At 48.7% G+C, this 14,534-nt stretch overlaps 1 protein-coding gene and 1 non-coding gene across 4 annotated transcripts in view; both read right to left on the bottom strand.

Annotated features, from left to right (window-relative positions):
• Positions 1–14,534, bottom strand: part of COL22A1 (collagen type XXII alpha 1 chain) — a 259,547-nt gene that overhangs the window by 62,914 nt on the left and 182,099 nt on the right. For all 3 annotated transcript variants that reach the window (XR_010936688.1, XM_067712824.1, XM_067712825.1), the window contains one exon: positions 7,499–7,576. Coding sequence is in view for 2 of the 3 variants with exons in the window: in XM_067712824.1 (XP_067568925.1) it covers positions 7,499–7,576 (78 nt within the window). In the remaining variant the exon portion in view is untranslated. The remainder of the gene's footprint in view (positions 1–7,498; positions 7,577–14,534) is intronic.
• LOC137210795 (U6 spliceosomal RNA) lies at positions 13,772–13,875 on the bottom strand. Its single transcript, XR_010936731.1, has one exon. It is a non-coding gene; the product is annotated as a U6 spliceosomal RNA (small nuclear RNA).

Here is a 14,534-nt window from a genome sequence, read left to right as displayed (position 1 = left end):
CTTCTCCCAGGAGGCTCGTTAGAAGTGGTCCCCAGCCCCTGGGTGCATCCCATCACAGACATGTGGCCTAGTGCTGTCATCGCTTCGGGGCCCGTCTGTCCTCTCTACTAAAAGGACTGCGTGCTGTCTTGGGGGCGCTCGGCACGCTCTTGCCAGTGCTCAGCACGGCCCCGGGTGTGGTCAGGACGCAGCAGACCACAGCACACGGCACTCTGCTAAAATTAACATTTTATTCTATGAGGAGAACCGGAAAATCACGTGTTATCATCCTTTCCATTGACGATCAAACTAAGGCCCAGAAGAGACAAAGAACCAGCCCAAGCCACATCGGGAGTCACTCGCCAGGTGGGTTGAGTCCTACCGCCTGTTCTCGGTTCCGTGCACCTGTGCATACCTGCAGCAGTGCCCATGAGAACTTCCGAGATATCCCAAGAGGGAGAAGAGACTTCACTCAGAGGCACAGGTTTCTGGCAGTATGACAGACCAGGTAACCTAAAAGCCTGCCCACCAAATAGTTCCCAGAACTGCCTGATAAAATAAAGTAAGCATTTTAAGTGCAGAATTGAGCACTAAAGGAAGGAGAGGACATCTCCAGAGGCCTAGGCCAAGAGGGCAAGTCGGGCAGGTAAGACAATGGACTCAGGATCCCACCTGGGGTCTACCTGACTCACAGGTCATTCTCCCTTCATTAGCTCTCACTGCTCTGTCAAGCTGTAGGTCAATGGTACACATGGACCAATATACACACATCCGAATTTCGTTCCTTTCAAAGTAGTTCCTTACTGAGACTGCACACTTATTCTTCAAGGAAAGGGCTTAGGGACAGTTTATTACTGGCCTGGGGAATGCTGTCAGATTTCAGAGGCACCTTTTGTTTCCAAATTAAACTCCATGATCCACCTCAAGCATCTGACTTGTTCATTAGACTAAGCTCCGAATTCCTCTCTCCCATCATTTAATATGAAATCTACATGTGAAGCATGGATTTTGTTGTCAAAAAGGTCTTCATTTCAAATCGGAGCTCTATCAGTTATTAGTCATTTGACCTTGAGCGTGTTACTTAGTTTTTCTGAGCTTCAGACTCCGCAACACAAATACAAAGCAAGGTGATCACCTTGCCTTGTGTGATCAGAAACAGAAGATCCTCTAAGTAGAGAACCAGACCGGTGCCTGGCCCATACATAACAGGCATTCCCACGCTATCTTGCTAGTATACTTTTAAGAAATAGAAAAGTGTGCTGTGGAGGAGGGATTGTATCATGACTTCCCAATGTCATTCCTAAATTTGAAGCCTAAACACGTGTTCAACAATAATGACCCTCTTTTCCGAGATTACGCCCTCTGATGGGTTTGTTCAAGAGTCACTTTACCCAAAATACATATTTTGGCCTTTGACACCATTTTTCCACTAAAAGGAACTCCAGCTCCTTGTAGAAATGACTGATCCCAGATCTGGGTAAGGAGTACGGACAAATCTGGAACATCCTGTCATTCCAAAGAGCAAGGAAACTACCGAAGACTGGAGGGTCAACTTGAATAGTCTCCTATTTGCATCAAATAAGACCATTTGAAAAGTGAAAGGAAGAATAACTGCAATATATTAAAACAAGTCAAATGTGTTTAAATCCACGGGTTCAAAACTATTGATAAAGAACAAAAACACCTCGTTGATCATCTTTGCAAGATGCTAGGGAACCAAGTCGTTATTTGAAAATGATTAAAGGGAAAGCATTTATATTCTGCCTTCCACGTGAGCTGTTCCACTGGGTATCCGAATTGTAAATGAGGGAACATCTCTCCACACAGAAGTATCCTAGCTAACACATAAAAAAGAACTGATGGAACTAGAATAGCACCAATTTGCAAGCCCTGATGTGCTAACTGATCTACACCTTGGCTATCAAAGGGTGTGAATGTCACAGCAAAGACACCACTGGACATCACACGCCTCCTGATGGCAGTCTTGCCAGAAAGATCAAACCTGAATCTGCTCCAGCCTCGACGCCCAGGTACGGGTGTATAGGAAACACAGGGACAGAGTAGTGCTAAACTGTTCTGTGAGCAAAGTCCAGACGGTGGGAAGTTCTGAGACCAAACAACAAATCTTGTCTCATCAATTAAAATATTGCCATTTATATTTATATAAATTTGAAATCTGATCCCCTCTCCCTCCCTCCCATAGGTATCTATTTGAAAACACACTCATTTCATTCTCCATCATCTTTTATCTGAAGGGCTCATGGGTACCAGGCTAAGGGCTGGACTTGCCTTTCATCAGCCCAGTGAGCCAGGCGCACTGTCTGAACCTCTCTAAGCCTCAGTTTCCTCATCTGTAAGCTGGAAACAATCATAGTTCAGGCTCACAGAACCACTACAAAGACTGAGGAGGGTAGTGCACGTAAAGGGCCTCCCACCGGAGCCTGGTCCGTTGTATAAGTGCTCAGCATGCCTTAGGAATTATTATTAGGAACAACAAAAAGCCTTGCTGAGATTAGAAAGGAGAGTTTTCAACCAGAAGTGAGAGGAGAAATTTATTTAAAACCTTTTTTTTTTTTTCAAGAGAAGAATCCCCTGAGACTTTAATCTAAAAAGCCGAGATTGGGACATTCAGCTCCTGGTTACACAGGGAGCCCTGGGGTCTGGGGTGGTGCGCTGTCGCTGGGATCCTCCCCAACCCCTCCTCTTCTGCCCACGGGACCCTGCTCTGCGCACAGGACCTTGCTCTGCGCACAGTGCAAGACGAGAGCGCTTGGCCGGGAATGAAGCCCTGCAGAGCCTGTCCGGAGTGTCGGCTCTGAGGTACCTCTCAAGAGATGCCTGGTGTCCCCAAGCAGCAGCCGGGCAGATGGGGCTATAGCTGGCTGTACGCGCTTGTTTCGAGGGACCACAGGCCAGCCTAACTCCGGGACAACAGGAGTGGCTCTGTGGTTCTTAGAACCAAAGGAATTGGACTAAACCAGCAGACGCGACATATGAACAGAAACAACGGCTAGACTTGCAGGTCAATAGTTCGGAAGCGGTAACGTACGTGAGAAGACGCTGGCACAGGAAAGGACAATGTAAATGTGAACTTCTGTTCTACCACTGCCCTGCTTGGGCATCTGCTTGGAGCTGCAATGCTGGCATCCAATCCCAGTTCTACCACATCCTAACTGTGGCTGCAGGCAAGTGTCACATCTCTTAAGTGGTTTCCTTTATTTGTAAAATGAAAGGGAGAACAAGATCTGCCTGGAAGGGTGGCTGGGAGGATTGGATGAGAAGTTGTCCACGAGATAAATGAGAGAATGGGCATGGGTGCCCTGCTCACGTCGGACCCTGCCAGTAGGCAGGCCACGTGAGCTGTGGTTATGACTGCTCTAGCTTTTAGCGGCTTTCATTTCTGTTCTTATTGTATTACTCCCTAGAGGAGGGGGAGCAGAAGAAAAAAAAAGAACCTACCAGTTAGGACATGTGACACCTTCCAGTTAGGACACGTGATGTATGTTTTTGCACACAATCAGCTCCATGCTTCCTTTTCCCCGATCACACTGTTGGTCTATTAAGGGCTGTTGAACTAGTTTTCTTTGTATGTGACCCTCAGCGCCTGAGCAAACAGGCGTCAGAACAAGTGACTCCAGAGAGGGAAAACTGAAGATGTAGAGAACAGAGGCGCAATTTCAGCCAGCGAAGGCTGAGAAAGACGTCTGGGAAGGATTTTTATGACCTCAGAAGGTCCAAGGCAAGGTTCCAAGTGTTATTACCAATACTACCACGTTGTAATCTGCCCAGCACCCCTGATTCGTAAGGAAACTACTGCTCAGCACGGAGGCCTGGGGTGCGGGCTGCCGGCGGGAATCCCGCCCTTGCAGACCTCGGGCTCCGAGGCTCAGCGAGCTTCAGCAACGCTTTGATCTGCCCTCAGACGCTGCAAAAGGAAGACCAGAGGCAACCTGAGGATCAAAGGGAGTTTTTTGGTTAATGTCTTGAAGGGAGAAGCCAAGACTCCAAACAACTGCCTCCCCGTCCACCCCCCGCCCCACGATGTGCAGAGACGTCGGCAAAGAAGGTCCCGGGCTCCTTCCAGGGGTCAGCGCTGCTCCTGGACGCCGAAGGCCCTGGAGCTCAGCGCCACGGAAGGAAGGACGAGAAGAATCCAGCCTTCATGTGAGCACGTAATGGAAGCGAACAACCCTCATCCTGCCAAAGCCACAGGAGAGCTGAAGCAGAGGAAGAGAACTGGCTTTGGAGGATGTGGCAGTGATCGGCACCCTGGCCCTGGCCCAGCTGCGTGACACTGGCCAAGTCACCTCACCTTCTGAGCCTCAGACTGTTTACCTGGAAAACACTGACGAAGCAGGCACCTTCAGGACCTCTCTCCAAATCCCCTGGGCACGCACCCACCTGGCAGCTCCTCGCTGAAGGTGCCTGCCCCGGGGGCGTCTGTAGCCGTAAGGGGAGGCTCGCCCCGAGTGCAGGGCAGCTCCCCGGGAGCAGCCTTCCACCAATGCCCAACGGGAGTCGGTATGCAAACACCCCGGCTCTGCCGCCCTTTCCGAAGAACAGCTCTGCAGCCGTACCCCAGTCTCCAAGGGCTTGCCAGTGGAGGCTGCAACTCCCTAAGGGGTGATTTCTGAGACAACTTCCCAAATAAACTCCTTGCCCTTGAATCCTCTTCTCAGGAGATGCTTCTGCAGAATCCCAGCCTTCACCAAGGGATAAACCAACTTTCAGGGGACTGAAGGGCTGAGGATGCGGACGCTTCTGGACTCAGCACAGGACCACATATGGACCACTCAGCCAGCGGCAGGGCTCCTGTAAAGCACAGGCGTGTGAGGGACGAACTCACAGCCTGTCGGCACCCCTTCTCCACCTTCTCCGCACACCCGCTCTCAACACACCCCTGAGCCCTCATTACCGACAGCCAGGCCATTAGGAAGGAGCGTCAGCCAGAGACAGAATTCATGAAAATTCAGTAGCGCTGCCCCCACCACGGAAAGTGGAGGGAGGACACTGCATAGTTGATTTTCGGCCTCTTGGCTGGAAGCAGCCAATTACCTTTCAGGTGGAATCACTGGGGTAGTAACGTATTTCCCGGGAGATTTCATGGCTCTGAAGCGGGAGGTGGGGCGGGAGCGCCCGCCTCTGCTGCCTGGCTTTCTGATTAAGGGCTTGATATGATGACTCCTGGGGAGCGGACGGGGCATGGGAAGACCCGTGAAATGACAGAGGGACCACCCAGCTTACAGCCCTGCGGTTCCTCTTTCAGTCCGTTTCTCTCCTAAGGGGCTAATTCCTGCATGATTCAGAACCCTAATTCTAACAGAGCAGGCCCCGTGAAAAGCGGGATTTCAGAAGGAAGGAAGCCTGAGCGCTGTCTCTTCAGTACACCTTCTGCCACGTTGTTCCTCCTGGCTACCAGCAGATGAAAAAAAACAGCCAAAGACAAAAGATAAAACGGATGTAATAGAGGGTTTTGTTCATCAGAAATTTTAGTGGAGAATCTCTTCTAAGAAAAACAGACTAAAACTGGACATTTCCAAGAGGATACCACCTGCCTTCTCCCTGGTTTCCGGGGACCTTTAGGAAGACACAAGGCCACGGGTCTTCCTACCACCTTGAAGGTTGCCCCGTTGCTGGGGGCTGGAGTGGAAGTGACGTGGTCATTTCTGGTACGAGGCGCACTTGGGAAGGGGGTGGTCAGAGAAGACAGTGCCCCGGGGAATTTCAGGGACAAAGTGAGAGGCCCAAGACCAGCCCTGGGGTGTAAGAGCACCACCGGGGGGAGAAAAGGGGGTTTTAATTTAACAAGTGGCACTGTGGGCGACACACTGGATCTCCTCTCAGATTCTTTGAGAGACAGATGAGGAATGAATGGGATCACTTTAGTTCTTGAACGCAAAACCAAGCAGAGACCGGGTCATGGACCGCTCCAGTGTACATTCAGATTACATTGAACGGGGGTGAAGCTAGACTGTGCTTCTGGGTTAAGATAATAATGATCCCAACGATATCAACACTGATACAAGCGCAGTTTGGATATTAAGAGGCTTAGCAACAGTGTCTGAAAACCACTGGGTATTGGCGCTTCCTTTAAATAACAGTGAGACAAGTGCTACAGACTGATGTTCCCGTCTCCCCAAAATTCATACAAAGAAACCTTAACCCCCAGTGCGATGGTATTTGGAAATAGGGGTTTGGGGTGATTAGGTCACGAGGGTGAAGCCCTTATGAATGGAATTAGTCTTTCTAAAGAAACTTCAGAAAACCCCCTGACGCCTTCCACCCACCACATGAGGACATACAAAAAACAGTCATCTATGAACCAGAAAGCGGGCCCTCACCAGACACTGGATCCGCCAGCACCTTGACCTCGGACTTCTTAGCCTCTAGTACCGTGGAAAGTAAATTTCTGTTGTGTTTAAGCCACCCAGTCTAAGGAATTTTTGTTACAGCAGCCCAAACAGACTAAGACAACGTGGCTGCCAAAAACCAGCAAATGCAGGTTTAAGGCGCATGACTAAGGTACCGTGTCCTTAGCAAAGAAGGGACTAAACAGAAGATAAAACCCCAGGATTGAAAACTGGTCTTCAGTTCTGAAAGTCATCATTCAGTAACAGGGGTGGGGATGGAGGGGGGGAGGTGGGCTCTTTGTGGTACAAAGGGAAGAATTAGAAGCAATGGTAGAAGACACAGACAAGCGTAATCCTACACTCTCTGGAAAGAAATTCCTAAAACATGTCTATTCTCTACAGAAATAACTGTCCAAACATCAAACCCAGATGGACGAGCTTTGAAAGCAGTGTCTCCTATTCCTGGAGGTCTCCGGGGTATGCTGGCTGGAGACGCTCACGGCAATCCTCAACTGGGATGGGGCCTGGGGGTCATGGATACTCATGACCTCTCACAGCTCAAAGGTTTTACGGTTCTTACAGTCACCACCTCCAGGGAGCCTGCCAGCTCACACCCAGGAGACTGATGTGAATTATTCATCAAAACCACCAATCCAAACACCACTTCCTAGATTTTATTTTGGAGATAAAAACCTTCTTGACTCCACTTACGTTCTCACCTGTACGTTAATTGGAGGAAGAGGGGTAATGAACTCATTTTTGCCTGAAATACATGAAAGCATGCTGTTTCTTCCACATCACACTCCTTTCCCAACCAATTCACGTTCACTGGCTATACCTCAGTTTTTGCAAAGTCTGGCCAGTGAGCACTGTTTTTTCCTTTTTATTTTTTAGTGAGTTTTGTTCTCTCACTCCTCTTTGAATGAGACAAGTCTTGGTCTCCCCAGAAAAGCCTTATTCCTATAAGAAATACACCAAGTTTTAGAAACAGTGTCAGTCACAGTGGACAGACCTACAGCCTGGCCAGCCCAGGCATCAACGACCCACTACCAGATTAGTCGGGAAAGGCGTGTCCCTGCTGCAGGGCCTGAGCAGCAGGTCCCCTGGGAGCCAGCAGGGGCTGGCTGTGTGCCAGGGAGCAAGGGTGTGCTGGGTGGGTAAGGACTCACAGGAGGGCCAGTGACCCCAATGCCTGGGTCTCCATGGTTGCCAGGAGAGCCGGGGATCCCAGGTGCACCACGGTCCCCCTGGAAAGAGAAAACACAAGGTGAAGAGGTCAGCTCTGGGCAAGAGAGTGCCAGGGTGCAGGAGAATTACGCCCCTCCCACCGTCCGACCACACTCTCCAGCCAGCACTTCTGCCCCAACCCGGATTCCGAGTGCCCCCTGAAGTTCATGCAAGCTGCCATCATCCCACCCAGTCCAACACCCGTGGACCACAGCCACTGACCGTGACCACGCCCCTTTCAGGGCTGGCCACGCTCCAACCCTGACCATGGCTCCAGATGTGATTATAACAATGTGACACCCCCCCAACGTGACCACAATTCCAAGTTTTACGGTGCTTTCTCCAGGCTTCACCTTGCCCCCATCCTGGACCCATGACCATGTACCCACATTTCAGCTTAATGCCCACATCACCAATACATTAATCCATCATTTCACCAATAATTTGCCAAGTACCTACATTTTGTGGGTCACTTTTCCAGGGGGTGGGAGCGGGGAGAACGACTGAGATGTAACCTTTGCCTCATGCATGGCGGTTAATATAGTGCACGTTTAAGTTCTGCCTTCAGCCTTAGTCACTGCTGGCTTAAGAGAGCGACACGTTTCCTGAGCTTTAATCCTTCATTTACGAAGGGCAGGTAACAGCAGGAGCTGCCAGGCCCGCACACGCCGTGCCTGTTAGGGGATCGTGCCTACAGGGCGCCCAGTACAGCAGCCAATGCACGTAGGCCGTCGTAGTTGCTGCTGTTCTCAGGTGCCTGTCATTCTGGACGTTGATCGGAAGAGTAGAGGGGAAGGAAAGAAGAAAAGGGAAGAAGTTCTGCTTTGCCACTTGCTGTAGAAGGATGCTGAGACAGTCACGCCTTCTTCTGCATAATTCCAAAATCCTCCCCCTCTGAGAACAAGAGCTTATCCTAACCGAGATGGCAGCCGAAGCCGACCTGCACTGACACAGGCTATTTACAGTCTTTACACATCTCGTTTTGCGTGGATACTTACACGTTTCTGTTACATCAATATTAACGATGAGGAGGGCTGCCCCCCACACCACGGTAAACGCAATGTATGTTGCTTGCAAATTATTACCTTTCTAAATTCCAAAATAAATTCAATCCGGAGCACACAGGGCCCCCAGGATTTTGTGTAAGAAACTGTGCACCTCTGTTAGGTCAGCAGACGGCAGCCCAGCCTGACACTGAAATGGGGGGTGACCCCGCTGAAAGCACTTAACATCTCCAGGATGAGTTAACTCGTATGACAGACGGAAACAGCCTTAGGAGGTCGTTATGAAGAGCCGATGAGATAACGTGCAGCACATTTATTTCAGGGAGAACCTGGCGTTGCTAGGCAACACTGCTTTATTAAGGTTTATGTGTTTAAGCATTAAGGGAAAACCCTATTAATCATCAGCTTAGCCTGTAACCACCATCTCAATTGGAAAACTGTACATTTTGGACCTTTAAGAAAAGTCACGCTTCAAGATGATTTGTTTTTCTTGCAGTATGACTGTTCCTCGGATGAGTAGATAAGTTATATACTCGTTCAACTAATGTTGGTTGTTTATTCATTGCAAACCGCAGTCCAGACTCCAAGACCAAAGATGACTCGATCATGAGCCCATTTTCAATACTCCGTGTTAAATTCAGAAGAGAAATCGAAACAGGGCTTGTGAAGTTCTCACAAAAGAGATGAACCACAATCCAAACCTCTCACTAAACTCTGGTAACACTGTCTCTTTCCCTCCTCCCTCCAGGTGGACGGTGGCGACGTGTCCTGAGAGCTGCGGCATCCCTCTGTCCCGCCCTCGCTTCTGTAAACAGTCCCCAAGAAATCCTCTTCAGAGCCCCAGATGGTGCCTTCTGTTTCTTTAGAATAATATGATATGGCTGATTCTGGGAAGTACAAGGTGCCTGGGACTGCCAGATCTGATTTGTGTGCCTGGGGAAGGTGGGAAGTCAAGAAATAAGGCAAATGTGGGAAAAGGGTAATGAACTACGAATGAACGTGATCAGTGCCGCGTCCCTCACCAGCACATTGTGACAGCGAGAGGATGAGGCAGAAGACGTCAAACTGGCCGTCAGGTGATGACAAGTCCAGTCTTAGGACTGAAACTGAGCTCCCCTAAAATCCAGTTCCCCTGTGAGTTGATGGCCAACCTCTCTATCCCAAACTTTCTGCCCGTTTTTGCCCTGCCCCTGTTTCTCTCAGGACTGAAGAGTATCAAAGAAAAGGCGGGACTGAACCTGAACAGGACCCTGTACCTTCCCCGGTACAACCCCCTCCAGGTCGTGTCCTCGCTTCTTTGGCCTTCACCGAGTTCCAAAGAGCAGACTCAAGCAGTTACCAATTAGGGAAGAGAGAGAAAGCAGACACAAAGGACCAGCGGTTAAGCGAGAAAAGTTATGGTTACCCGTACAACAGCTGAGCCATAAAACAGCCTCAGGACTCCTAGTTCCTCCTCAAGGGATATACGTAACCATCTGACACGTACCTTCGAGCTGGTCTGCAGAAATGAAGACGCCCACCCACCAGAGGATGCTGACCACAAGCATGTGGACCCCAGACCAGCTGGAACCAGAAGGCTGATGACTGAGATTCCCAAACATCACCCTGTCACCTCACCACCAGCCAATGAGAGAAATGTCCGCGAGCTGATCGCACACCCTACGACCCTCACCTTCCCGTTGCTTTTAAACCCTTGTCTGAAAGCCATCAGGGGTTCAGGTCTCACCAGCCGCCCATCCTCTTTGCTTGGCCCGGCAACGAACACTACTTTCCTTCACCACAACCCGGCGTCTGTAGAGAGGCTTTGCCGCAAACCAGGCAAGTGCACCCGAGCTCCGTTCCTAACAGAACAATGTCAACCTGGTCCTGTGACTTTGCATAAATGCCATAACCTCTCTGGCACCTTAAGACCCTCATCAATTAGGAAAAAAAAGAACATTCTACCAAATTCCCATGTATCTTCCGTAGACTCATTTACAAGGTAAGAAGCCATGTAACATCAAGTATTATATAATTATATTTTATCAGCCGAATCAGAAGACAGAAAATAAACTAAGCACACAAAAATGTCAGAAATATCCATGTTGTTTTGCACCCCAGTTTCTCTTCACAGTGGTTGATGTAGTCTTCCTCCTATTGCTTTCTGTCTCATCGTGGCTTCCCCCTTCTTCCCAAGGCTCTATTTCATGCGCAGCACAAAACCCTAACCACTGAAAGCTAAATCACACCAACGGTGGCAGCTGAATTTTTCCGTGCGGTCTGTTCACACCCCTGCTTCTGGCACCAGCTGTTCCCCTCGTGGGGATGTTGTCTGATCCAGGTTCTAAGCTTCCAAACACTTCCCCACCAATTAAGACTCAGCCCAATCATTCCATCTCCATAAACCCACCTCCGCCTGCCCTCCTCTCTGCCTTCCGGAAGGTATTCAAATACATCTTCATTAACCTTAACACACTGCCCTCCCATTTTGTCTGTCTGACCCTCTGACTCCTGTGTGTCTTAAAAGAAGAAGAAAACTATCCATTCATTCCTTTAACCATTAATCCAACAAATATTTGTAAAGTACCAAAAATGAGTCAGACCCTATGTTGGGTACAATCTCTACACGCTTTCGCATCCACAATGCCCAGTGTAGGGCCTGGAATAGCCCTTTAATAGCAAATTCCTGAATGCCCGAATGAATGAACCTCTCATCACTCACATTTTGTCAGGTACTAAATTTTGCTTTTGACCAAAATCAACTTTTTACCCAGGAGGGAACATGATGAAAGACCTCTCCCAGCCCAGCCCAGAATCTGAGTCACACTGATTGATCTCTGCTGCAGGGTAGCCAGGCCTGGCCCTGGTATGTTTATGGTCCTTTGTGATGCTAACATTTACCCCAAGCAACTACACATCACAGCTTAATGGACTGAAACTTTGAGAAAGTGGCTTCAAGAAAAGGGCAAAAGACCTTAAAGCTCGGTCAGCAAAAGCAAGGCGGCTCCTGATCGAGAAAAAAGGGGTGTGTGAGCTGTAATCTGTAATACTGACTGGAGTATCTGTTTTGGCTGCAAAACATTCTGGGCCAGTTCAACACTGTTCAGGGAAGAGATGTGTGAAGTCATGGAAGGAGAATGACATTTACTGAACATTTATGTGCTGTGAGATCACTTATCCACAGGAGCCCTTTGGGGGTTAACTATGCTTTACTCCTTTATACAGAAAAGGAAGAGAGTCTGTCAAAGAATAAGCCACTTGCCCTTAAGTCATCTGTCTCGCAAGTAGCTAAGCTGGGATCCTAACCCAGCTCTGTATGAAGGCAAAGTCTGTTCATTTGGCTAGAAATAAGTCCACCCGAGAGAAGGAAAGGCATCTTTAAGAGTCTTCCTGCAGTTGTAAGCAATTAGGAAGGGCTGAGCAGGTGCCCAGGAAAACCCTTATACACTATAGCACCCACCCTGAAATCCCCAGGGGTTTTCAGTCAGCACCAGGAACGAGGGACAGCGCCTGGGCAAGGCACACTGCTGAACGCTCCCTCCCTCCCTCTCTCTCTCTCTCTCTCTCTCTCTCTGTGTCCCCTTCCTCCCTCCTGGTCCCCCCCGTGGGACCCCCATTCTACAACTAAAGACCTGAATTCCAATTTACCTTCCCAGCTTACTAGGGAAACCTTCATTCTAAACTACATTCTAACTTACAAATATATATTATACAATATTAACACTGAAAGGGTCATCTGTTTACACATCTCACATTTGAAATAGGAGGATGTGTTTGGCCAAAGGGACAGCACGACTTACCGTGGGTCCCATGGAGTTGAAACTGGCTGGTCCACTGGACCCCAGGGCAAGGCCCCTGCACTCCTCACACCCCGGGGTCTCAGCCTTCCCCTCTACTCCTCACTGCTGCCTCTCCCACTTCCACTTGGGCTCTCCAGCAACTTGCCTACAGGTTCCCCACCTTCGTGCTGCAACCGTGAAGCAGACTCCACAGGGCGATCTAATGATAAGAGTCACTAACATCTACAGAGCATGTACCTGTGACAAGCAGAGGTAGACAACTATTTTTATTTGCATTATATCATTTTCCCCCAAACTGCCTGGGAGAAAGATTTCATCAACCTCAGAAATATCACAGAGAAAAGGACCTTTTAAGCCATCTTTCCCATCTCCCATTTCTGGTGCCCTTTCCGGTACCCTTGCCTTCCTTCCAGGTCCTGAAGGTCCTCCTCTAGGGGGGAAATTGAGAGCACAGGAGCGCTGCCAGTCAGACACTGGGCTCACAGCATCACAGCGGAACCTCGGAGACACGCCTTCAGTTGGCTGTTAATTCATAGGGCCTCCAGAATCTGGTCCTGCTTCCTGCTCCTGTCCATACACTCCCACTGTTCCAGGCACAAGGAACTATCTTACACGCCCTCAAATTCAGGCAAAGTTCTTTCCAATTGTTTTCTTCTTCAGAAACTGGGGAGTTGCCAAATATTTGCTCAGATCACTCAAAGAACTCTCTTGTTTTTTCCCCCTTGATCATGAACTACAAAATCACTATTAGGGGAATGCACGTTAGCCTACTATGACCTCAATCAGTGCAAGCTTAGTACAATTACAGAGGTCACCTGCCTAAATAGCAGAAAAAATCATGAAGCAAGAAAGTTGAACGTAGACACAGCAGTTATTCCCGAGGCCTCAAATTCCGTGTCCTGGTTATTACTGTAAACAAGGCTTTTACATATAATAAACACAGCATACTCTGCGGTTATGCTCCTCAGATCCCAAAGACACAACTACAGAATAAAAGGAATAAAAAAAACAGTGGGTATCCAGGCCTTGAGATGAAAATGCCAGTAAGAGCAGCATGTACGGGTTCCCGGTGTGTTACATCTTCAATAACTTGACTGGGACGGATGGTGACCTGATTTGGGAAAGTGCTAGTTGACTCAGAAAGCGGGTCTAGGGATGACGGGCCATGACACCAAAGGCACATAAAAAGAACTTTTAAAACTGTTTTCATAAATATATGTAAGTGGATAAAAATATCATAATTATACAGTAATTCTTTAATTTATGTGATTTTGAATATATGTTAAACTAAAGCAAAAAATAAACATTCTAATGTCTATCGTTGACTATGTCACACACATTCTTCTTGTACATAAATTCTAAACTTTACTGCATTTTATTTAATTTTTTACTTATTAAATTTTATTTAACTATTTACAGAATCACTTAGCCAAAAAACATGGAACGCTTCACGAATTTGTGTGTCATTGCACAGGGGCCACGCTAATCTTCTCTGTATCGTCCCAGTTTTAGTATCTGTGCTGCCGAGGCGAGCCCTGTCACACGCATTCTTAGGTTTATACGTCTGAGCTGGTCAGATGATGGTTCATTGGCTGCAGGTGCATTTACAGCAACGCTCTACTCTGAACACAGTCTATCTCACGCTCCCACGGCCTTCTCCCACGTTAGGACCCTGCAGAGAACTCCTTCCTCACCTTCCCCTTCCAATGGCTACATGCACTTTAAAATCAGGAGAAACATCACCTCCTCCAAGAAGCCTTCCACAGTCAAACGAGGTTGGGTCGGGAGGCTCCTCTGAGCTCACTTGTGCCTCAGCCTCCCTCTATCCCAGCACTTGTGAGTCTGCTTCTCCCCCAGCTCCTGAGCTGTCAGAGGGCTGGGAACACGTGACACCCACCCCTGTCACCCCACAGCCCACCTCCAGGTCTGACACGCGGCAGAGGCTCAGTGGATATGCAATGGATGAAATAAGAAGTGTATTGTTAATTGATGCATTTGACTCAATGAATGACTGCTTCGCTGTGAAAATAACTCCAGGAAAACTTCCCTAGTCACTCAGGAAGGTTCTCTTAAGAACACTCCCTGAGGGGTGAAGTCATGTCTTCTGAGCTGTGGCTGCCGGTGCACTGAACAAGAGACGCCTGCTGTTTGCCAAAGCGTCTGCCTTCCCTCCCAGGGCCCAGCTAGAGGACGAC

The sequence above is a fragment of the Pseudorca crassidens genome, chromosome 17 (assembly GCF_039906515.1).
Source record: "Pseudorca crassidens isolate mPseCra1 chromosome 17, mPseCra1.hap1, whole genome shotgun sequence".
In the NCBI taxonomy this organism is placed as follows: Eukaryota; Metazoa; Chordata; class Mammalia; order Artiodactyla; family Delphinidae; genus Pseudorca; species Pseudorca crassidens.
This window is presented reverse-complemented; position numbering and strand designations above follow the sequence as displayed.